Source organism: Ooceraea biroi, chromosome 6 (genome assembly GCF_003672135.1).
Source record: "Ooceraea biroi isolate clonal line C1 chromosome 6, Obir_v5.4, whole genome shotgun sequence".
Classification (NCBI taxonomy): Eukaryota; Metazoa; Arthropoda; class Insecta; order Hymenoptera; family Formicidae; genus Ooceraea; species Ooceraea biroi.
In genome coordinates this window covers 7655297-7679864 of record NC_039511.1, presented here as the reverse complement: position 1 = coordinate 7679864, position 24568 = coordinate 7655297, and the positions used below count along the sequence as shown (strand labels likewise).

The following is a 24568-nucleotide window of genomic DNA, read 5'->3' as shown; positions in this document are numbered from 1 at the left end:
TAACACAGGCGCGCGGTACGCGCGCTATTTTATTTTTCAATATTAATAATGTTTTTGAATAATAATATTCATCTATTATTTATTATATAATAAATGACACAAATCCTATTCTAAAAAAGGCGTTAAAGGTGTTATTTATTTCATCGTGTTTCATCAATACAAATTTGACAGAATTGACAGCTGCCGTTTTCACGTTCCTAAGAAATAATAAATAAAATTGTCAATATAACCGCACTGACAGCCACTATGACATTCTGATATTTACAACACGAAGTTCAAGTCACACGAAGTTCGAGCAGCAATCATTAGCGGTGAAAGTCTTTGTATTTTCCTTTTATCAATTCATACTTGATGATGGATAATCAAAAGTATATTCAAGAATTTGATAGATCGTGGGAAATTAATTATTTTTTTATTTATATTTTCAATCGTACGATTTGTTTACTTTGTGGTTTCGAGCCTTCAATAATAAAAAAGTTTGTAATAGATAGACATTTCAGACGTTGTCACTCGGTACAATACTCCAATTATTCAGATACAGAAAAATTGAATATCATCGAAGCGTTAAAATTAGTTTATCAGGACAATGTAGTATCTTCTCCTCCTGAAAATTCTTCTGAAAAACCTCTATTAGCTTCTTATGCTATTTCCTTACTTATAGGACAAAATTCAAAACCATTTACTGACGGTACTTTCATAAAAAACTGTATCATCGAAGCAGTAAAATCTTTCGGTAATTCATTAACAATCGATGAAGCAATGAGCATTCCGCTCAGTGCAAAGACTATAACGTCAAGAATTACTGACATCAGTAATTCTATACAGGAAAAGTTGAAAAATCTTTTAATATCGTGTACGTATTTTTCTTTATACATTAATGAGAGCACCGACATTCGGCACATAAGTCAATTGAGTATTTTTATTCGAATCGTTCAAAACGATTTCTCATGTGTCGAGGAGCTTTTAGATTTCGTCCCGTTACATGGCACAACAACGGGTCTGGATATTTTTTTAGCTGTCGAAGGAGCGCTTAAAAAATTTGACATTGATCTTAGTAAATGTTCTTCGATTACAACTGATGGCGCAAAAGCTATGATAGGTTCAAAAATAGGATTTGCCGGCCAATTAAAGCAGCGAAACTTTAATATTCCCGTTATTCATTGTATAATACACCAGGAAGCACTTAGTGGCAAAGTCGTAAAATTGTCAACAGCAATGGAAACAGTAACCAAAATAATTAATACAATTAAAGGTGGACAGAAATTTCTCATGCATAGAAAATTTCAATTATTTCTTACTGAACATAAGGCTATTCATACAAATGTCCCTCTCCATTGTCCATCACGTTGGCTTAGTGCTACAAAATGTTTAGAAAGGTTTTTTGCGATAAGAAAAGAGATCTTCCTTTTCTTGCAAGAAATGAATAACTCCAAATTTCAGGAATATATATCTCTTTTAGAAGATGTTACATTTCTTTCTGAACTTGCTTTTATTACAGACATGACTAATCAACTTAGGCTTCTCAATTTAAAACTGCAAAGACAGAATCAAAATATTTCCCAATTAGTTAGTCATGTCGATTCTTTCCGAAGGAAATTACAATTATTCAAAACTCATTTAAATAATGACATTTTTCATTTTTTTCCTTCTTGCCAGATTCTTCTCGAAGAATACGGCAGTAGCTGTAATTTTAAACAATATATTTCTATTGTAGATTCTCTTATAACAGAATTTGATACACGTTTTACTTGTTTTGAAAAACTTAGAACCGAATTAATTCTTTTCGAAAATCCCCTTACAGCACCAATCGAAGAACAGCATCTTGACTTGCAAAATGAATTGTGTGATCTACACAATGATATTTCTCTTAAAACGGTTAAAGAAACCGGTGCTGATTTTTATAAAATTTTATCACACTCATCATACCCTAAGCTTCGTAATTTCGGACTTCGAATTTATTCCATGTTTGGATCCACATATTTATGTGAGACTTCATTCTCAAAAATGAAATTCATAAAAAATGAAAAACGTTCTTCTCTAAGCGACAATTCTTTACCGCGTCTTATGCGGCTTGCTACGTTTAATATAGACATTGATGTTCCTTCTCTCGTATCTAAAAAATCTCGAAAGTCGTCTGATCAATAGGAATAATTTTTATTTTATTACTTTATTTTGTTATTTATTATTTAAATATTCTGTTTTAGTTAGGTAGTTAGTTAATGGGTCGCTTTAGTCATCAGTGGATTAGGCCTACTGGGGATACCACTTAAAGAAAACGCGTCAACAATAGTACCTCACGGGTGACGTGGAAAACTATTGGAAATATACGCGAGTCATACGTTCCTGAGCCTCGAGCGGCTCGTAGGCTGCGCGCGGAACGCTGAGGTAAGGGGAGCAGCGGCAGGCGGAGCGAGTTGAAAATTGGCCGCGGAGTGCATTTCTTGCCGAGCTTGGATCTATAGCATCGGACTCAAAAGGATTCATCAAACCATGTAATGATTTCTCACTCATGATTTCTTTTACACGTTCCAACAAAGGATCTTTCCATACATTTGCTACTCCTCCATCTACAAATGTAATAATAGTTAAAAATGTTATTTTATTTATATTTCTAATAATAAATTATTACCTGTCTTGTAAGTTTGAAAGCTGCACAGTATTTCGTTGCTGATTTTTTCATATTATCCCAGCAGTAACGCAAGGATTTTTCTGTTCGTATGTTTCTTGTATATATTGTATTATATTTGTTAGTAATGTTAGCCATGCTTCATCTTTTTTCAAAATTGTTGAACGATCACTTTCCTTATTTTCAATAACATCACGTTGTAAAAATATTAAATTTAATAAAAATTCTTGTTCTGCATCACTAAAGTTCTTTTGTCTTTGCATTTTTCTTTATTTTGTAAACATTAAAACATTATTTATATTAGGTATTTATGCGATTTAAAAAATCGTAATTACAATCTAACATCTAATATTATTTTTGCATATAATATTCTCAACTCTTTCTTATCGATAAATATACCTTCGATGACTTGCACTACACACTTTAGACACATTCAAGACAGATTTTAGGCCTATAAAAGAAAGTTGAAAAAATATTATTACTTACAATACCACTCGGAACGACACAAACAGTAAATAAAGGTTAAGGGGATGCTGGAGCTGCTAGTGGTCTTCTTCGCGATGGTGCTGCCATCGCACAATATTTGCACAATAAAATGCTTCTTACAAAAATTTGGCAATTTCTACGCACAAAATCGCTGTTGAGCGGTGTTTGGACACAATTAAGGAATATGAGGATGCTTTTCAACGTGACTTTAGAAGCGTCATAAAAGAGAATTCTGTGTTCTCCTGTATTCTAACCTCTAATCCTAAAGGAAAACACAGAATTCTCTTTTATGACGCTTCTAAAGTCACGTTGAAAAGCATCCTCATATTCCTTAATTGTGTCCAAACACCGCTCAACAGCGATTTTGTGCGTAGAAATTGCCAAATTTTTGTAAGAAGCATTTTATTGTGCAAATATTGTGCGATGGCAGCACCATCGCGAAGAAGACCACTAGCAGCTCCAGCATCCTCTTAAGGAAAACCAAGCTTTCATGTCTTAAGTTGGCTCCCTGTTTAACCGTCGCGTCGGTTCACCTAACCTAACTTAACCGGAGTTGGTGAAACTGGCCCTAAATATCAGATTTGAATGAATTTGGGTACTGAAATTCATTGTATTTTGTATCACTAATCGAAATCAGTGCGACAGAAGAGATTGTGCTACTAACTACAGAAAAAGTATATATCAATCAAGCCAGCACTTGATTAACAAAGAGGTTAGTTACACTTTGTTTTCCATATTTCGTTTATGTCGAGGTTTATGTACTATTGCACTACAGCTTGCCTGACTTGTCCTATCTTAATTAGATGTTAACTATATAATTTGATTATTATTTGTCCAGATAATCAAAACGTGTTCAATTAATATTCAGATTGGCTAGAAAAATAGAGCTTTGGTTTCATTTACATCTTTTCCTATTATATATTGTACTAGCATCCCCTGTCACGGTTTCGCCCGCGTTATTTGTGTGTAGAACTCGAAATGTACAAAAACTTTATTATAACTTTTTCACCCGTTAGGGGTGGAATTTCGGAAAACCCTCCCTTAGTGAGCACCTACGTGATAGTAGAAATATACCCTTAAAATTTCAAGTCGATGGGTGCAGTGGTTCGGGCTGCACGTTGATGAATCAGTCAGGACATCTTCCTGTATATATATAAATTTTTAGTGTGACAATCAAGATGACAATCAAGTAGAAAACTACACCGAAAATGCCATCAAAGTTGTTCAGACCGATGTTAAGACTATTTAAGATTCTGCTTCCAAACGTAAGATGGAAAAATTACGTTTGGATTTTAATTTTGTTTTTTCTCATTTACAGCTTATTTACAAAAAGCACAAGATGTCTAAGAATACAACTGGAGAAAAGAACTTGGAATAACACAGGGTTCAGGACGAAAGCAAGAATCAGCAAGAGAAGCTCGAGCAAGAGAACAATCAGGAGGAAGTAGAAGAGGTGGAGAAGTCTTGCGAAGACTTTTGGAAAGTTATAGAGGAGGAAATAGGTGTAGTACTACCTGTGTACTTGAAGAATCTATTAAATATGACTGGATTTAACAACAATTATTCCATAAAAAGTTTTGAAGCTTCCGAACATTTGCCAGAGCTTGAAACTTTTGCACGCAATATTATGAGTAGTATATGGGAGCGTATGAAGCGTCAAAACAAATGACGTCATAGACAGGGAGTGTGGCCTAGGGCGAGTGGTGGGGGGTGGGGGGGTGGTACGTTCTAATTGGTTGCTCCTGTAATTGCCACGCGATCTGATTGGCTGTCTCCGTAACAGCCTCGCGATCTGATTGGTTGCTCCTGTAACTGCCACGCGATCGAATTGGTTAAAAAGGGTCATTTTAGCCGTGTTGGCGACGATGGCGGTCGACCTCGTCCACACCCTCGGTATTCTGTCGGCAGGATAGACCCCCACATGTCCGACACTGAGATGATGCAATGCTCGTAAGATTTCCAGTAAATTAATTTTTCGGAGTGAGCGTTCCCGAGCGAGGAGTTATAAATTCGTCGGTTAGCTCCCTTCGTCGGTGCCGCTGTGGGCGCATTGTCGCTGCATCAAGGTATACGTAATAGCCTTCTGTCACGCATCCGCACGTTTGTTTCATCTCTTCCCCCTCTTCTGTCCCGTTTCGCGGTGTTTCGCTCAAGCTAACGAAATTTCTATTCTTCATGGCAACATAATCGCTGACTATTTCCTCGTCCCTTTTCTCGTGCGAAGGACCTACGTTGCTCGCATCCCCGCCGCGTACGGTGTTATTTCGTTCGAGCAGTAGGCGTTTCAATTTGTGAGCGTTGCGTAACGCACATTGGAATTTGGTCGCAGCGGAAAATCGCAATCCGTAGTGAGCGCAAAGCTCTCTTCCGTACTCAACATCCTCGGGTAGATTTTTAAAGGCTGGAGAAACTCCCTCCAGATTATATACGTTTCTGGAGAGTACTTGACGTAAATAACGCGTTTTTTCATTCCCCCTGGTATAGATATTGCGTACCGGACGCGTAATTTCACGAAGCTGTAGCGTGAAATATTCAAGGCTGCTGTCACCGTCGAACCACTCGATACTGTGGTAATTTCGTGAAATCCAGTTGTTTTCCCATCGCGTCCTCTCGAACAAATCGTCGAACGGATAGGGCGATGTTATAATTCAGTGGCCGCTGATCGGCGCAGTAAGCGCGACAAGCGCGATTTCTTTCGGTAGAAACTTCTTCCTGTCGGCGTCGCGGAAACCTTGAATATCAATTACTATATCCATGACTGCATCCAAACGCGCTCTTAGGCTCTTCAAGTAAAGCGTCCATCGTCGTATCTCAGGCGAAACTGAATTTTTCTTGTTCTCCTCGCCGCATTTTAGGCTTTAGGAAAAATACAAAGTGGGGGAAAACAATTTTTCCGAGCGCTAATAGGAAATATCAACTTTCTAAAGATTAACCGGCAAAGTCGACGATGATTTGACGAGAGGAGTCTATTTCTAGTACGTTGTCGAACTCGGCATAAACGATACAATTAACGGTCGCGGCGAGAGGCTTCTCGAATCGCACTTCCAAGCGTAAACTACCATGCTTCACGAGATTCCAGTGTCCGGCGCAATTGGCAGATAAGTCGGAAGTAAGGTCGAAAGCAAACAGCGTGAATCCTTCGGCATAATCTTCCCTGCTTATGGAATTACCCTCGTTCAAAAAGTGTATGCTGGTTCCCGAGAAGAGGCTGTGAAAGGCCTCGACGCAGAGTGGTTCGTCCTTCGAGAAGCTCGGCTGTAGCGGTCTACTGGGAATTTGCACACCGTCGACGTACAGCGAGAAGAAATTAATACCATAGTTTTTGAAATTAAATGGATTCAATTTTCTATCCCCGTTGAACGCTTTATTATCGACAAACCCGACTATTACGCGTTTCGGCAGCTAACCGAGTATTACATTGTCCAGCGATTCACCCACGAGACCCGCGTGAATCGTAAATGTCTTAACCTCCACTCTTGTGAGAGGATATTTAGCGATGGTTTTACTCAGCATTCTCGCGTGCTCGAGTAGCACGCCCGAGCTTATTTTCGCTCTTCTCACGAGCAGACTCTAGTCTAGAATGCGAATTTTCGTCATCGAATTACTCTCCATAAGACAGAACGCGTCTATCGAGCGAACGAGGCTCATTCTAACTTCCACCCCGTTGATTAAGAATTTATCCTGATTAAAAACGTCGCAGTGAAGATGACCCATGAGATCTAACGCGTGGTTCGCGCGAGTATGGCAGACGCGTCTCACGAGGGCTGGATTTGGGGTAGCCGAGTCTAGGAGCGCGTCCAGCAATCCCGGAGTATCCGCGTCCCACAGACAGGAGGTCAGATGGGAAGTTTTTGCGGGTGAAGAATAATTTAATAACGCCTCGATGTACGTACGGTACGCGTAAGCGTTGTTTGGAGGCGACACGAGCTTTTGATTGAAATACACGTCGATTTGATTGAACATAGAATGTAGTAAATGATTTACAGGGCCTACTTTGATCACGCTGGTACCGGGTACGTTCGATCCACCGCCGCCCGCTAGGGCGGAGGAATCTACGCGTATGTGAAGACTCAGCATGAGATCTAGGTAATCTTCTCTGTGTCCGAGGATAACGAATTCTATGGGCGTGTCCTCGCCGAACGAAGTTACGGATTTGTAATAAATCCATTGCGAGCTCTCGATGCTGGTTTGGGTCGGGGGCAGAGAGAAGAGATCGAGTTCACTCTTTAAGCACTCGCTCGAATGGGTGTGAAGAAAGAACATGCTTATGCTCTCCCTCGCGTCGAATTCCTGCAGCACTGTTGTCTACGTTTAGGAGAATATGTTGGATACGGTACGCCTCTTGCCTCGACGACGTTTCGTAGCGGTTTTTGGTCCTTCTACCTGCTGCGCGGATTTTCTTCGTTGATTTTTTGCTCGTTTTCCTCTTCTTCCTCGTCGCCGCGACGCCGATCGTGGATATTCTTTTGATCGTCCGTCGACGACGTTTACGTGCGGATGCCGCGACGCGACTATCAAGGCTGCCGAAGGGATACTGAAGCATTGCTGATTTCGCGGATACTTTATACCCCGATCCTCTCATCAGTCTACTCAATTTTTCTTCCACTTTTCTTTTAAGATTCCTGCCGGATTCCTTGAAACGAACTTTGACTGCTTCCTTCAACGGGGTATTATTCCCGACATCTTCTAACACGCTAAGTCCAGCGCGTAAAGCTTCTTTACCGACAGCACGCGCGCCTTTACCCAGGTAAGGAAGCACTCTCATGAATAGTCCGCCGAGAAAACTCCCGATTCCATGACCCCTCTGATAGGGTGCCCCGACGAAAATACGCGGAATCCCACCACCGCGCCCGCTCTGCGAAGTGTAATAGCCATAGTTCTCCATTAGCGGCGTACGAGATTTAACTTCTATCTTTTCTCTCACTCTCACGAAGACGGGCTCTCCCCAGGGCGCCTCGCCTCGCGTATTCCGCGTACTCCGAGTTACTGAAATCGCCTAAAGTGCAACGTCACCGTCAGTGTCCCGGATTGGAATGGTATTCTTTTTCCGAGATGATCTTTTATACCTATTTCAATTCTGCGGAAGTTCGTACGCAACAGGGGGATGTAATGTGGGTGGGCGAAATGTATCACTTGATTCGCTCCGTACGCTTGCGAATGATCATAATCGTCTAGTTCGATCGGCACTATTTGGAGAAGCGGAGTTTGCACGTCGCCGGTTATGTAGGGTTCGCAAATATCGCAATAAACGAACATTTTGTCGGGAATACCGCGCGCTAAACCGTGAGGCTCGGCAATCCCGAAGTTCCAAGTGCGTTCTCCGCCCACTGCTTTGTGTTCGAGTCTGATATAAGTCGCTATAAAAGGAACTTTAGAATTAGATTTAGTTGCCGTAAGCCGAGTGTAGAACGCGCCCGTGGTATCCGCTATAGCTTCGCCGCACCCGAGTATTCGTAGAAGATTATCAGAAACGTTCATATGATGAACCAGCTCGCAGCCGCTCTCTCAGTGAAGACTGACGAATATTTTGCCGCCAGTCTCGTTTTGCAGTTCCAGATACAAGTGCGAACCGGCACTCCTGCTCGCCGAATTAATCACGGAGATAAGTTCTTCGATATTCTTGTAAATACCATTCGGTATTACGCCATCCTTCGCCGCGGGGGGTGTTTGCGCGTTAATTTGATTTTCCGCTACATCGACGAATCGAAGTACATTTTCGCCGTGCTTTATGTGGAGTAGGGTCTTGGGAAATTGGATCTCGCTGAGCGTGACTTCCCAACCGCCGTGTAAATGCACGGTTTGAGGTAATTCCGTAGTGAAGGACAAGGTCACATTCTCCGGGAAATGACGCATACTGCTATTGCTCGGAAGAACCATGAAAAATTGATCTTCCCTCATCGTGAAGCGAAGTTAAGCTCGAAGCGGGGATCCAACTGTCATACTTGTGGGGATAACCGCGCCAGCTAATCAGCAGCTGTTTATTAGCGCCGCGTCCCTTGCTCTTCAGCACGCGGTCGACGATAAACTCCTCTTCCTGCAGGTTTTTCTCGACTCAAGTTAATTCCTGCTCGTAAAAGATACCGTCTATAACCTCGTCCGCTAAATCCCGCAACTCGTACACGCGTGGTTTTCGCCAATCGAGAACGCGGTGAATTCGAAATATCTCCTCGCTCCGCTTCGTCTCGTATCCTTTCTCGAAGGTGCCCTTTGCTCTACTGACCCGAACGAGATCGCCGACGCGATATTTAGCTCTTCGCTCGCGTTTCTCGCCGTCGCGTTTCCATCGCCTGGCTATATTTTCTCGCGCGATACGCGCGTTTTACCTCGTAACGACCGCTGGTTGCATTCTGATGGACGAATGTCGCGTGTGGTTCTAAGCGCTTACGATATTCTGCAGAACATCGACGTAACGACGCGTATTTTTATGTGTAAAATACCGCCACATTCGTTCCTTCAGCGTTCTTTTGAAGCGTTCGACGACCGTTGCTTTGACATCGGGATTGCGGGCTACTCTGAAACGTACGTCATTTTCTTCCAGCACCTTTTGCATCGCCCGCCCGATAAATTTCTTCCCCTTGTCCGTTTGTAGGTAGACGGGTACGCGGCCCTCGCTTCTCGAGAGCACTCGTTGGAAAGCACTCGCTACGCCGTTACTCGTTTTCGCGCGTAACGGCTCCACCCAGGCGTATTTACTAAGCACGTCGATAATCACCAGCAGATAGGAATATCCCTCGTTGTAACTTTTTAGATTACGGAGCTCAATCAGATCGGCCTCCCACAGATCGTCGATATTCGTTACGGCGTAATGAAGCCGCGGGAATTTCCGTTGCGAAAGTCGATGTAACGTATACGCGTCTTGCGATTCGAGCCATTGGATGACCGTGGTACGGGAGAAATTTGTTTTAGCGGCGCGCGACAGATTATCCACCGCCGAATAACCCGCATAATGCGCCGGATCGTAGTATAATTTCTCCAGTTCCATCATTTCAGTTTACTCCAATTGAGTAAGCGTCTTTTTTTCGCCGGTGTAAAAGCCGAGCTTTCCTCCTCCTCCTCCTCCCACGCCGCGTTTTCTCGTTCTCCGAGAGTCCGTTCTCGAGTCCGCGGTTAATAGAGTCTTATTTCCCACCAGGACGACGGGGATGTTTAAGCTCCGCAGTAGCCGAGCGAACTGATCTCTTCCCGTTGCTCTAACGGTTTTTCTCTCTCGCATCGCGTCGGTTATCAGATCCGCGATATTCGAATCTTTTACAAGGTTTCCGTCTATAGTCACGACCCCGCGCTTATTCCAACTGATTCTAGCCGGTACTGCTTTTTCGAGCAGATACTTCATCAACATGCGAGCTCGCGTGTGATAAGATTTCGGCACGCTCTCTATTATTCTCCCAATGCTACGCATCTGTTCGAGATTTCGCTTTCTCGCGTCACTTCTCGTCATAGCAGCGCTAGTACGCGTAAACCCGGAACGTGATTCGGGATCGATTGGTTCGCGTGACGTTTCGTGCCCGTCGTCGTCATCGTCGTCGCCGACGCCGCCGACGTCGTCGTTGCCTCCGCTCCCGTCGTCGCCGTCGTCGTCGTCGTCGTCGTTACCGCCAGCCTCATCGACGATGCCGGCGTTCTCGCGCGTAACGTTGTGCACGTTTTCACCAGATTCCGCAGTATGCGCGTCCTCATACTTTCGTCGTCACGCCACGCGCTTCAAGTGAAGATAACGCCAGAGTATCGCCCTGTAGGGTAACTTAGGGTATGATGGCCATACGGAAAAGATGGCCAATGGCTGTAATTTTTACAATAATTGTTAAATAGTGCATTTTGGTACTCAATCTCAAAGATAATTAATATTTACAGTAGTTAATATACGTACACTAATCGAAATAACAATATTATGAATAATATCTAACACTTTAATTTTCGATTACCTGCATAGTTTTTCATATGTCTAGTAAAAGCTGCTGTAATGTGAAATAAATTATAGTTAAGCTGTCGTAATCAACATTAGATACATAATAAAGGTATGTAACTTGTAATTTGAGTTATAATTTGTATTTACGTTATCATTATTTATTTATAAATACTATGGCTATCTTTCCCTCACAGTGTGGGTAAGATGGCCCACTTTTTTCAAAATAAGTTAACGTATTTTAATTGTTAACTTCTTTTTGTTTATTTATCTGTTAAAACATTATGCGCTTTGTTTATTTATGTGTAAGAGTTCAGTTGTCAAATATATATTGTCAAAGAAATATTGTCAATATAAAACTAAATATGTGAAATTATATGTATGGTTAAGGGGATCCTGGAGTCGTCAATTTTACCATGGAACTTTATTGCAACTGCATTTCTTTTTGGATTCATAGAACAAAAAATCCTTTTACACAATTACAATAGATACAGAAATGCATTGTACTTGACTAGACTTAATGTCAAAAACGGAAAAAAATTTCGAGAATTATAGTTTTATTACCGACTTCGTACAATAATGTGCTTAATACAAAAGTTGTGCAGTTTGTTCGTACAAAATGAGACCTAAGTACAAAGAAGACAGAAGGAAAGAATATAAGGAAGCTTTGAAACGAGCCCTTAGAAGTGTAATAAAAAAGATATGTTGCAATAAACTTTTGAGAACATGTGGACCTGTGAAATCGTGGCCAAGAGCACAAGATTAGTTGAACGATGGTGCCACAGATGGCGTTGTAATCTGCGTCCTTCGAAGCGGCAAATGGAACGTATTCCTTGTCGTACGCTCTCTGTCTAATCGCTTGCTCACTTTCTTCCGCTCCTGCCATATTTCGTTAGATGTCCAGTGTTCTCTCTCTCTCTCTCTCTCTCTCTCTCATATGGCACATATTTATATTCATATATCTAATTTACATAATATATAATTTAAATTATTTTTATAAGAAGACAACATTTTTAAACGCAGTCTTTTGTTTATATTTTTATTAAAATTCAAATTAGATGACTACATATGTATTAATTAATATTTATTTTTTATGATGTATAATTACTAGTACTTATAAACCAGATGTGCTAACTCGTGGGCTGGCAAGTACCAAAAATTAGAGCCAGGTGCGATAATTCGTGGACTGACAAGTACCAAAAATTAGAGTAGGTGCGATAATTCGTAGACTGGCAAGTACCGGAATGTAAAGCTGGATGCACTAATTAAGTGCTTGCTTACGAAATATTTCAGTTGCGTTTTGCAGTTATTCTCTGATTACAAAAAAATGTAAGAAGCGACAATGCTGCAAAAACATTATTATAATATTTATACTTCTGTACACCACTGATATACATTTATAAACAAAAGACTGCACTTTTTCCATACATTGAATTTTTTTAATTAATATGAAGAAACATGTGTTTATTTAAATATATATGTGTCATATTCTTGATATGTGGAAGGAAATAAATACTAATGTCTTCTTTTATTTTTTAGGCGGCTAATAAAGAGGGCAATGAAGGCTGCACGTGATGACTCTAGAAGCACTGAGCGTACTGTGGATACTAATGAAGAATGCCTCGATGGCAATGTATCTGTCAGAGCCGACAGGATACAATCGAAAGCTAGTAGTATCCCACAACAGAATACAGTACAGAAGTGCTTGGAGTCAGCCTCAAATACAGGTATGTCTAGCTCTAGTAACAATGTCGAAGTTAGCGAAGATGACGATGATTTTGTCATCGAGAAAGGCCATCTGGATACGAATCGTATCCAGGAAAGCCTGCCTGAAGGCCGTCGCATTGTCGACATTTCTTTTATGTGGAATGAAATCCACAGAACGTTTGACAATCATGCGAGAGGAATAGAGTGCCTATTTAAAGATTGGAAACTCGTAAAATCTCTTCTCCGTGGATTGAAGACGCAGTTGTTCTTTAAATGCCAAATGTGCAATTATGAAGATAACATCTGGTCAGAACCCACGGAACCGCATGTATTAGATAGTAATACAACTGCCTCAGCAGGCACAGTTACAGGGGGAATTGATTACGCCCAACTGGAAGAATTGTGTGCGGCTGTAAACATTCGTTGTATGTCCGAAAAGACATACGTAAATCGTCGAGATTCTTTAGTCGACGATTTTCTGAAAACTGCCATACAAAGCATGAAAATGGCAGGCGAGGAGGAAAAACAACTCGCAATTGAAAGGAATGAAATTATTAATGGCATTCCATATATAACCGTCGTTGCGGATGGTAGTTGGATGAAGAGGTCGTACGGCTCTGCCTATGACTCACCTTCCGGTGTCGGTGCCATAATTGGTTATTGCACGGGAAAAGTACTTTTCGTCGGTGTCCGCAACAAATATTACGTGCTATGTGACATGGTGGAGCAACGAGGTGTCGAGGTACGGAAGCACAAATGCTACAAAAACTTCGACTCCAATGCAAGCTCAACAAGGATGGAGAGTGATGCCATTGTGGAAGGTTTTAAAAGTAGCCTTGAAATACATGGATTAATATACAAAACACTGATTGCCGATGGCGACAGCAGAGTATATAATTCCATCAGGCATAATGCACCGTACCACGACATGAATATAGTGGTGCGAAAGGTAGAATGCACCAATCATTTACTTCGCAACCTATGCAAAAAGCTGAAAGCTGTCGCACGAACGACTGTGCTAAAGGCAATGATGCATAGGAAGCGTGATTTTGTACAGTTACGAAATGTTGTGGACCAGAACATTTTGGCAATGCGCAAAGAAATTTTGCGAGTAGCCGCTGTACGAAATCAAGAAACGCAAGCTCACCATATGAAGGCTAAGGAATTACTTGAAGGCATTTTAAATATTCCTAGCCATATCTTTGGTGAGCATAAGCGATGCAGAGAACGTGGTGTACACCAAGACTTCTGCAATAATAAGAAAAATTATGTGCCGTCTCTGAAACACTGCGGTCTGTTTCAATAGATTTACAGTGCTGTCAAGTGGCTCAGTACTTGCTCCGATAGTTTGTTATTGAATGTAACAAACAATCCTGCAGAGTCATTTAATTCGATAATCTGCAAGGAAATTGGTGGCAAACGCATACATTTCGGCAAACGAGGTTCTTATAACGCTCGAATTGCGGGAAGTGTTGTGCAATATAATACACAACAAGTTCTTACACAGATTCATGAAAACATGTGTAAGGATGTTCCTGCTGTTGTCGCCGATTTAGAAAACCGACGACAACTAAAAATTGCCAGAAATAAAGAATGTAGAGAGGTGCAGGGAAGAAAAAGGTTTAAACGAGATGCAGGACCAGATTCTCATTACGGCCCACGCTCGCAAAAACCAGATCTTCCACCTCATGTTTTTGAGCAATTGCAGCAACATCATGCTGAAAAGTTGCTCGAAAATGCTAATAATCGTGGTGAAATTGAATGCCAGACAAGAGGTTAAAGTGATTGCGAATTGTGGTAGTCATTGAGACGTGAAATGTTGACGGCATCCAATTTTGGAATCGTATGTCGCTTGAGACAAACAACACCTTGTGCTGCGACTGTCAAAACCATTTTATTTCCTCCGTCCTTGGAGACCGCTGCCATGAAATATGGACGCGACATGGAGGAAATTGCAAGAAAGGAGGTTGCTGCAAAGTTAAAGAAGGATATTAAACCATGTGGATTATTCATTGATTATGAAAATCCATGCTTGGGTGCTTCTCCTGATGGTCTTATTGATGAAGACGGTCTTGTCGAGATCAAATGTCCTTTGTCAGCTGAGAATTTGACAGCTGAAGAGGCTTTGCAGAAATTACCTCAATTAAAAACCGTCTTTGACAAAAAGAATCCTGATACAATGAATCAGAAGCACTGATTTTGTTATCAGGTTCAAGGTCAATTGAACATCGCACGGCGGGAATATTGCATTTTTGCAGTGTGGACGCCAAAAAGCTGCAAAATAGTGCGTGTTAGAAGAGACGCTGTTTTTTGGAAAAACGAAATGCTACCTCTCCTAACACGCTTCTATTACGAATGCATGCTTCCGGAAATATTGGACAGTCGCCACAATAGGCACATGCCAATAAGAAATCCGAACCACATAACTGAAGCGATACAGGCAAAAATTGCATGTACAAAAAGAAATAGTCCATCTCGAGATATCAGTACAGATGAATCTGCTGAACAGCAGAGTCCAATAACAGCTGTCGCTGTTTCTACTTTAGAAAGGCAAGATGATGATTGCATCATAATCAGTCATTCAAAGCATAATTTTACTGATGAAGATGTGAAGAAATTTAAAACAACTCTGGACGACACAATCACTGCTCTCTCTTTGCTGGAGCAGAATATTTTACCTATGCACAGCAAATTGAACGACGAATCATTAGATGCATTTTTACGCGTCGTCAGAGAGACGTCTCCTTTCGAGACACAAAGCATGCAGTATCTCGAGTTCCCTAAGCTTATTGACGCTAGTAATAGCGACAAAAGCATACAGATAATTGGAGGGAATTGTACCGATCACTGGCGATGCATTTTTTTCGACGGTTCGAAACTGCATGTGTATGACAACATACCTGGCTGTACATACAAGAAATTAGCGGAGCAGGAAAAACATTATATTCGTCTACGTTTTCCTCAAGTAAGCGTAGGTGATATAATTTTTGAGAAGGTGCAAACACAACCGGACAGCACGTGTTATGGTATTTATGCTACCGCTTTCGCTACTTCTATAGTGTTGGGAAGAAATCCATGCGAAGAAATATATGCAAAAGATATAGAGCGCATGAGGCGTCATTTAGTTACTATTTTGCAAAGTAACAAATTGACGCCATTTCCAACATGATAAATGTTTATCACAAAAATAAAGTCAGATGCGGTAAATCGTGAGCTGGCATTTACGAAAAATAAAGTCAGTTGCGGTAATTCGGGGGCTGGCATTTACAAAAAATAAAGTCAGATGCGGAAATTCGTGCACTGACATGCACAAAAAAATCACAAGAAACGATCTACTCGTAGCTTGACATGTAGAATAATTAGTCAGGAACGGTTTACCTCGTGAACTGGTATCTACCTGAAATAACGTTAGAGGCGGTTCACATGAAAATAATGCTCAAAATAACAATTTGAAGCATCACATACGTGGTATTGCATGTGACATAAATACAGTCCGACATTTATTGCTCGATGTGTGCGAAATTTGCGCCAACACTTCTTTCAAATAAAGTGCGTTACTGTTCACACGCCTCGTATGAACAATCGGAGAGACGAAAAAATTTATGGTTGCGTTCTCACGAGAATGGGCGGTGGAGGGGCCCATTCTTTTTTCATATTATTTTATATATAACAATTGAATATGTAATTGTTACATTACATATGTACACATACATTTATACATTCATATATATATATATATATATTTTATATTTATTTTATGCTTTTTCAATACTTATATGTACTTCCTGTTGCACATTTTCGTTGCAACACAACGTGGATAACGCATACATTACCGCATTGCACACCGCAGTGTATGCAAAAAAGCCAGATGCGGTAATACGTGAGCTGGCATTTACAAAAAATAGTCAGATGCGGTAATACGTGAGCTGACAGTTAGTAAATGCCGTTTACAAAAAATAAAGTCAGATGCGATAATACGTGAGCTGGCATTTACAACCAGAGACGTTTCGTAATTTACTACTTTCTATTGCAAATTTTTGTTGCAACAGAACGCTAATTACGACGCTGTTGTGCATGCATTACTGCACTACACATCACATTATCGAAATAATGTTGGGACGCTGGCTGCAGTCCAGTTGACATTACAAATATTTCGAAATACTGTGTATTTCTTTTCTTCTTTCTAAGAAAAAGAACGAGAAATAAAGAGTATTTCGAAACATTTGTCATAAATGTCACATCTTCCCAACATGTCGAGAATATCAACCATGTCGGTAATTTGCCGACTTCGTTATCTATGTTACCGATTTAGTTACATCTAAATGATGGCGCTTTCGCGACGAAGTTCGGCCGTCACTCCAGGATCCCCTTAACTGTTAAAACATTATAAGTTTTATTTATTTATGTATAATAGGTCAGTTGTCAAATATATATTATAAAATAAATATATTGTCAAATAAATATTGTCAAAATAAGATTAAATATGTGAAATTATATGTATGGCCATCTTTTCCCTAAAAGTCAGGTAAGATGGCCAATGTTTATGTTATAATATTTTGATAATATAAAAGTTCTAGTAATTGTCTCTTTAATTTCGATAGTATTACATACTTTAATCTTTAGTGAAATAATATACCAAACGCCATTAAAATAATAACAGAAATAAATGTATGTTTTTTGCATTTAAAAAAGCAATGGCCATCATACCCTAAGTTACCCTACATTTTCCATCTCTTGCCCGCGTCGATCGGATAGAGCGAGTTAAAAACGCGGCTCATCTCCGCATCGAGCCACGATAAGGGAGTTCCCGGCGTGCGTACTGAATTATTAGCGCCTTCGAAGTTCTCCGAAGTTCGCAGCGTGACGTTTTCCAGCTCCTTGTCGGCGGTATTCTCACTCGGCTGTTGCTACGGGTGCTGCTGCTGCTGTTGCTAAAGTTGATGTTGCATTCTCTCGAGATTTTCCGTAGAAATTAGAACCAACTTTTTTGCCCTCTCCATAACGCTTGCTTTTGTATTATCTCGATTTTTATGTCTTTCTCCCGTCGATAAGCCGCGATAATAGCGCCGCTAAAATGGGAGCGATAATATAGGGCAAAAACCCACCGTGTTGTACCAATAGTTTTCTCTTGTCCTTCCAGCAACCGCATCTCGACGCGATGCGACGCAGCGTCGTTTTGTATTTGCTCAGTCGATATTTTTCACGTCGCTCTAGCGGAACGTTACCCGCGAGCGTATTGAAAACGCACTCGCGAATACAGCGTATAAATTTATTATCCGCGGTTCGTAGGAAAGCCGCACGCTGATGTTTGTTCAGATGACACAACGCCTCAAGAAGACAAGCGTTTCTCTTTCCGATTGAATGTCTGGCGGTTTTCGTCGCTCTGTTCGAACTCTCATTATCCTCCCTCATCGCGAGAAAGTCGCACGACTGATCTGCACAAGCGTTACCTCGCGGCTTTTATACGCCGACATTAGCAACTGATCTACGCGATACGTAGACATAATGTAACGCGTTGGTAGGTAAGATGCAGGTCCGAAAGCGATATTCATCAGAAGTCGATTGTTTTAGATCGAGCAATAAGTAACCGTGCGGTCTCGGTGGCGTCGTAGTACGCCTCTTCTAGAAATTTTGGGTCATCGGGAAAGACTTGTCGCGCTAAATGTCGAATTTGCGCGCGATCGCGCGGATTTTTGAAAACCACGATATAATTAGCGTTGAGAGATATATCGCGCTGTCCACGACCTTGATGAAAACGATTTTGCGAGATGAGAATGACGCTGAGCTTTTTATGATGACTGCCCTTGGTGAAGAGATCCACGATCGTGTCGCTCGACGACGATTCACGCATAAGATCATCGATTATCACCAATTTCGGGGAAAGCGGATCGCCCGAATAATCTTCCGCGCATGGCAATCTTTCGCGAAATTCGATTATATTATTTTTCCGCACTGTTCCACGTCTCCCTTCCTCGGCATCGTGCTGCAATTGACGATAGGCGTCTTGCTACTCCGCGTAATAGAAGAGCACTCTCTCAAAACGCGCATCAGACATGCGTGATAAATGACGCAGAAAAGTCTTTACGAAGATCGTCTTTCCGCATTCCGTGGGACTGCACACGATCGACGTCCACGGATGTTTCCAGCGTACGTCCATCTCGCGAAATGATCGGAGCGATATCAATGCGTGCCTTCAAAAGCGGGATTGCTTCCTGTCCCCCTCCCTCGAAAATGCCCGTTACTTGAAAGTTTAGCGAGATAAGCTTATCAGCGCGCGGCGGCGGCGGCGGAGAGTTCGCGCCAGCCGAGTGGCACCCGTTTGGCCACGTTGATATTGACCACGGTCCCGATTGACCACGTTGATATTGGCCACGGTTCCGATTGCCCACGTTGATATTGGTCACGGTCTCGATGGACCACGTTGATATTGGCCACGGTCCCGATTGACCACGTTGATATTGGCCCATCGTACCGATAACTTGACAGTGTTTGCGTGGGGCGGGTAATGCAAGTGGAAGGGCTTCTCCTTTGGCGAAGCACCTTCCACCTGCACCCCCACCGAAAAAAATATAAACAAACTCCAGGGGGCCTACCCCGCCCGTGGTGGACCTCGATTGGCGTGGAATGTTCAAGGAACGGACCTCTTTGAACCTATGCGGAATCATTTACTGATCATTAAAAATTTTTCGTTCATACAGTTTTATTAAACAATCGTGCAGTGTCTAATAGTACGGTGTCCAATCGTTCCGCGTGCAAACGGGATACGCCTGTTGAGATTTCTGATTTCCAATGTGTAGTCAATCGGGATCGTGGCCAATGTCAACGTGGTCAATCGGGACCGTGGCCAATATCAACGTGGGCAATCGGGACCGTGGTCAATTGGGACCGTGGTCAATCGGGACCGTGGTCAATCGGGACTGTGGTCAATTGGGACCGTGGTCGATCGGGATCGTGGCCAATATCAACGTGGTCAATCGGGACCGTGGCCAATATCAACGTGGTCAATCGGGACCGTGGTCATTCGGGACTGTGGTCAATCGCAACGTGGTCAATATCAACATGGTCAATCGGAACGTGGTCAATTTCAACGTGGTCAATCGGGACTGTGGTCAATATCAACGTGGCCAAACGGAACTCTCCCGTGCCAGCCTACTCCCGCGAGACCAGCCATCGTGACGGCGGAGGCGCACGAGCTTATTAACCACGAGCAGCGCGGTGCCGATTAGCTGACTAGCATTGCGATGGCACGAGTATAAGCTTATTCGCGCTGATTTGTAATTTCCGAGATTGCAGCGCGCGCGTAATCAAGAGACACGGTAGTGTCTCGCGCCAAGTTCACGCGGAGCGCAAAATGCGCGCGTAGCGGCAGCGAGAGACAGACCGTAGATATTTTACGCGAGACGACTAGTTGAGACTAGCCGAGATTTTCGGATCTTAATAACGCGTGGATTGATCGAGTTAAGAATAGGCTCAATCGATTCTGCGTACTCGAATTATACAGGGTGTCCGGAAAATCGGCGTCAATACTTCGGGAGGTGATTCGGGACCCAAAAAGAAGAAAAAAAAGCTATATAAACATAGGTCCGGAAATAAGTCGTTTCCGAGTTATAGCCACTTTTATGTCAAAAAGATCTTAATTTATAGTCCGCTTGACATCCCTCTTTTTTAAATTTGTTTTAATTTTCAATTTTTATTTTGTTAATTTTAATTTTTTATTTTTTTTTAATTTTCAATTATTAATTCTTTTTACTTATCAATATTTATTTTTAAAATTTTTTAATTTTTCGATATTTATAAATACGATTACATTGTTTTTAAATCAAGGATAACCATAAACAGGAATTTGAAACAAATTAAAGAAAATGTTCAAAATGACCACCTTCAGCACGAATGCAGGCCCTTATTCTTCTATCAAAGGAATCCCGAACTCTTTGAAAAACATTTGGATCCCTCCGTATGTCTTCAAATCCATGAATTATTCTTTGTCTTAAGTCAGCAATATTATTGGGCGCATTTCTGTAAACCATTGACTTTACGTGACCCCATAGATAAAAATCAAGTGGGTTCATGTCTGGTGATCTTGGGGGCCAGGCGACCTGACCTCCACGCCCTATCCATCTCTGGCCATAATTTCGATTCAAATGATCTCTAGCTACGCGGCTAAAATGCGCAGGTGCACCGTCATGCATGAACCACATGTTTTGTCGTATTATTAAGGGGACGTTTTCAAGAAAGTGGCCTAACTCTTCTCTAAGAAATCGTACATAATTCTGGCCATTTACTCTCTCTTCAAAGAAATATGGCCCTATAAGTTCGTCACCACTAATACCCGCCCATACCGTGCAATTAAACTGTTGTTGATGTCTCCTTTGATCGATTGCTTTAGGATTTTCTAAAGCCCATTCATGAAGGTTGTGATAATTGAAAATTCCATTTTTGTCAAAGCCTACTTCATCAGTAAATAGAATATTTTCACAAAAATTCGGATTTTCATCTATTCTGTTTACAACCCATTGGCAAAATTGCAAACGGAGTCCGATTTTTATTGACCAACCGAAAAACTTGTATTTGTGATTCCAGAAAAATTTGACATGATAACTTAAACTTTTTGTATTCCGATAATTAACTGCAATATACTGGGTGTTGACATTCGATTATAATAAAAAAATAAATGATATCTCACAAAAATTACCTTTTTTGAAAAAAGGGGAAAAAGGCGCCAAGTATATGCGCCAATCGCAACCAACCTGTGCGCGAACCGAATGGAACTTCGGAGTCCTGCAAGTTATTGCTGATGTCGTTCTGGAGTGAACGTGCGGCGTGAGTAACGTAATCACTAGCGATCACTGAAAGGATTGGAGCGGGGGACTGGGCGAGACTTTAGATCGTCGATGATCGCTTTTAACCGTCAGTTTATTATAACACAGTCCAACACAAGTAACAGAAGCGTAACTAACGAGTCCGCAGAAGCCGACAGAGTTTCGATATTTATCAGTGAGTTCTTTGTCGCCACCAGACCACTTGATCGCGGCGTTCATGTTTAAGACAAAGTTTAGTAGCGGAGTTGCGGTGCACGGTCTCGATTAACCGGACGACGTTCTTTCGCTAGTAAGCCGGAATTGCACGGCGGCCGATCGTGGGAAAAATTAAACTTTTGTTTAGAACGATAACGATGCGCTAGCGAACGAAGCTGAATCGTATCTGGCTTTGTTCCACACTTGCGATCGGCAGAGACATCTCATGTTTGTTAGCGTTCGGATGATGAATATGAAGCAAACAAGATTCGGCCGATCTTCCGTTTCTGTCCCTCGCACTGTAGAGTTTAGCACGGGGGTGAGTGAGATCGTCGGGTTCAACGCCCGACCGAGCTCGAACTCAATCGACAAATATAACGCAATTCGATAACACGGCTCGAATATGACAAACAGCTGATCGGTCTTCACTTCGCGCTATGACAAAGAATATTCTTTATCCAAAAGACAATGTCGTTCGTTGGCTGAATCTCGAACACAACCAAATAAAAATTAATCTATTAAACAAATATATATATATATATATATATATATATATATATATATAATGGCTTATGGAACTTGTTCAATATAGTTACTGCACTTGTAGTAACCATTGACTGATTGATACTAACATTTAATACGGACAGATACAGTATTTATAGAGGAAACTATCTCTTGCAAAATCAAATATACACAGGATGTTTACAAATTATATAATGATACCACGAGCACATAATGTAGTCCATAAATAGCCCATCGAAAGTGATAATGTAGTCCATGTATATTGACAGAATGTTTATAGGTTGCATAGTGCTATCACGAGTATATAGTCGAAAGCGATAATGAATGCAGTCAAAACATGTTCACAACTTATTTGGTAGTTGCAGTTTGTATTACTTACGAAACACATAGTTTATAGGATCATCTGCAATATTTTTATTTTATAAGAAATTTTTTTGACATATTGCAGACCTTATGAACCTTATGAACTGCGTCATAAATAATACGAACTATATTATTAAATAAGGTGTCAACATGTTTTGCATTTATTATCGCTTTCGATTCTGACATGACCTACACTACTCGAACCTAATAAACACGCTGATGCACATCATCAGTTGCATGCGTTCTGCATCAGCGTTTCATATTTTCGGTATAATGTAACAATGATCGAAAGAAATTGCTGCGAATAACAGCAAAGAAAACTGAATGACATATGCGTAATAAACTTACGATACCTTACAGTATTATAAAACTGATTTTATTTTTACTATTATATATAAGTACTATTATATTATTATTATATATTAATATTATTTTCAATTATATTATAACGTAAACAGCTTAATTCGATATCTTCATGTTTCAATGTACGGGAAAAGTGAGAATATATGTTACGTACTATTAACGTACTATGTACTATAGGTTATGTACTATTAACGGCGAACGTGCAACTGTGCGTACCACATGCAGTTTCGCGCATATAACTAGATAATAGAACAATGTATCGTAAAAAGACAATATACGGTTGAATTCGGGCAAAAATATCCTCTTTTTCAGTTATTATAAAAATGAAAAAATTCCTAAGAATAACAAAAAGAAAATTTTTTTCCAAGAAAAAAGTTTTATTTAATTTTTTTGTTTATGTCAATTTGTAACCCTTAATATACCATTAAACTTTCATTCGAAACATTGTTTTCTATCTCTCTTATTTTGAGAGTTATACGCAAAAGAATGGAAACGTCCTCTTCGCTTTGAGAACATAAATCAGACCTTTAAAGGGCGATACAGCACGAATGAAGTATACCGTTATTCATGTATTGACTCACTCTACACTCTACACACCCACAAAATTGCATCAAAATCAAAGAGTTCGGGTTCGCGGTGTTCCCTTGTGAGCTGGATCCAAACAAAGGTTAATAAGAGCGAATTATTTATAATTGTGAAAAGTTAATGTAATTATAATGAAGGACCAACCGCGATATAAAGGGCGCTTTATTAAAAAGAGTGTGTTAGAGAAGAAGATAAAGAGTAAAGAACACCTATCCAAAAGCAAGCTGAATGGCACAACAATTCTTTGAAGGAAAAACAGTACCCATGTGAAGGGAATCGTGTTGTTAACTTGAAACTACTTGGACAAAATCTGAAATGCCGTATTTGTAAAAACAGTGTTGTCTACGCGACACGCAACGCTCCTTGAATGCAACGTTGCCACATCCACAAAGCATGGTCGCGAACGACAAAGCTAAAGCCAAACCTGTTTCTTCTGTTACGTCCAGAGACTGCACAGTTCCTTGCTTCCAAGGAATTTAGCGATATCTTTTAATTGTCGGTCAATGAGGCGACGCGTCGAGCCGGTCGCGTGCGATCAATAGGGCACCAGTGAGGGATTAGAAGAAACGGTGACACAGCTGTGTCGGATCCGAGGAAATACCCTCACAAAAACCGCAGGTTGTGACGTACGTGTCCGGGCAGGCGCGATATTAGATCCGGATACCGAACCCTTTGGTCTTACTGATCAATTTATAAAAAACAAGCAACAAATTCGGTCGCGCGTGACTGTAGGGTCGCGGTGTATCACTCTTCCTGGAAGAGAAATGATACAGCTGTGCCGGATCATCCCCGGGTAGATACCTCACAGGAACCGCGAGTCCGGCCACACACGTACCGGTGCTTCCGGCTTAAAAAGAAACCATCTGTGGACGGTTTATCGCCTCATAGACCACCCGTCGATATTTGCAATTAAATTAACTAACGGCCCTCGAAAGGTGGTTTCCCGAAAACGCAGTTCCCGGAAAAGCTACCTCTTTTCCACGTCATCCCTATCGTATA

The 24568-nt window shown here is 41.2% G+C and overlaps 2 protein-coding genes across 2 annotated transcripts; one reads left to right on the top strand and one right to left on the bottom strand.

Moving 5' to 3' along the window:
* The first annotated feature begins 313 nt into the window (after positions 1 to 313).
* On the top strand, positions 314 to 2378 carry LOC113562105 (general transcription factor II-I repeat domain-containing protein 2B-like). Its single transcript, XM_026970412.1, has one exon. The coding sequence runs from the start codon at positions 352 to 354 to the stop codon at positions 2143 to 2145; it is 1794 nt and encodes a 597-aa protein (XP_026826213.1). The 5' UTR covers positions 314 to 351; the 3' UTR covers positions 2146 to 2378.
* Positions 2379 to 9485: 7107 nt separating this feature from the next.
* Positions 9486 to 10097, bottom strand: LOC105275056. The gene has a single exon (XM_011331700.2). It carries the CDS (start codon positions 10095 to 10097, stop codon positions 9486 to 9488), a length of 612 nt encoding a protein of 203 aa, XP_011330002.2.
* Between the last annotated feature and the right edge of the window lie 14471 nt (positions 10098 to 24568).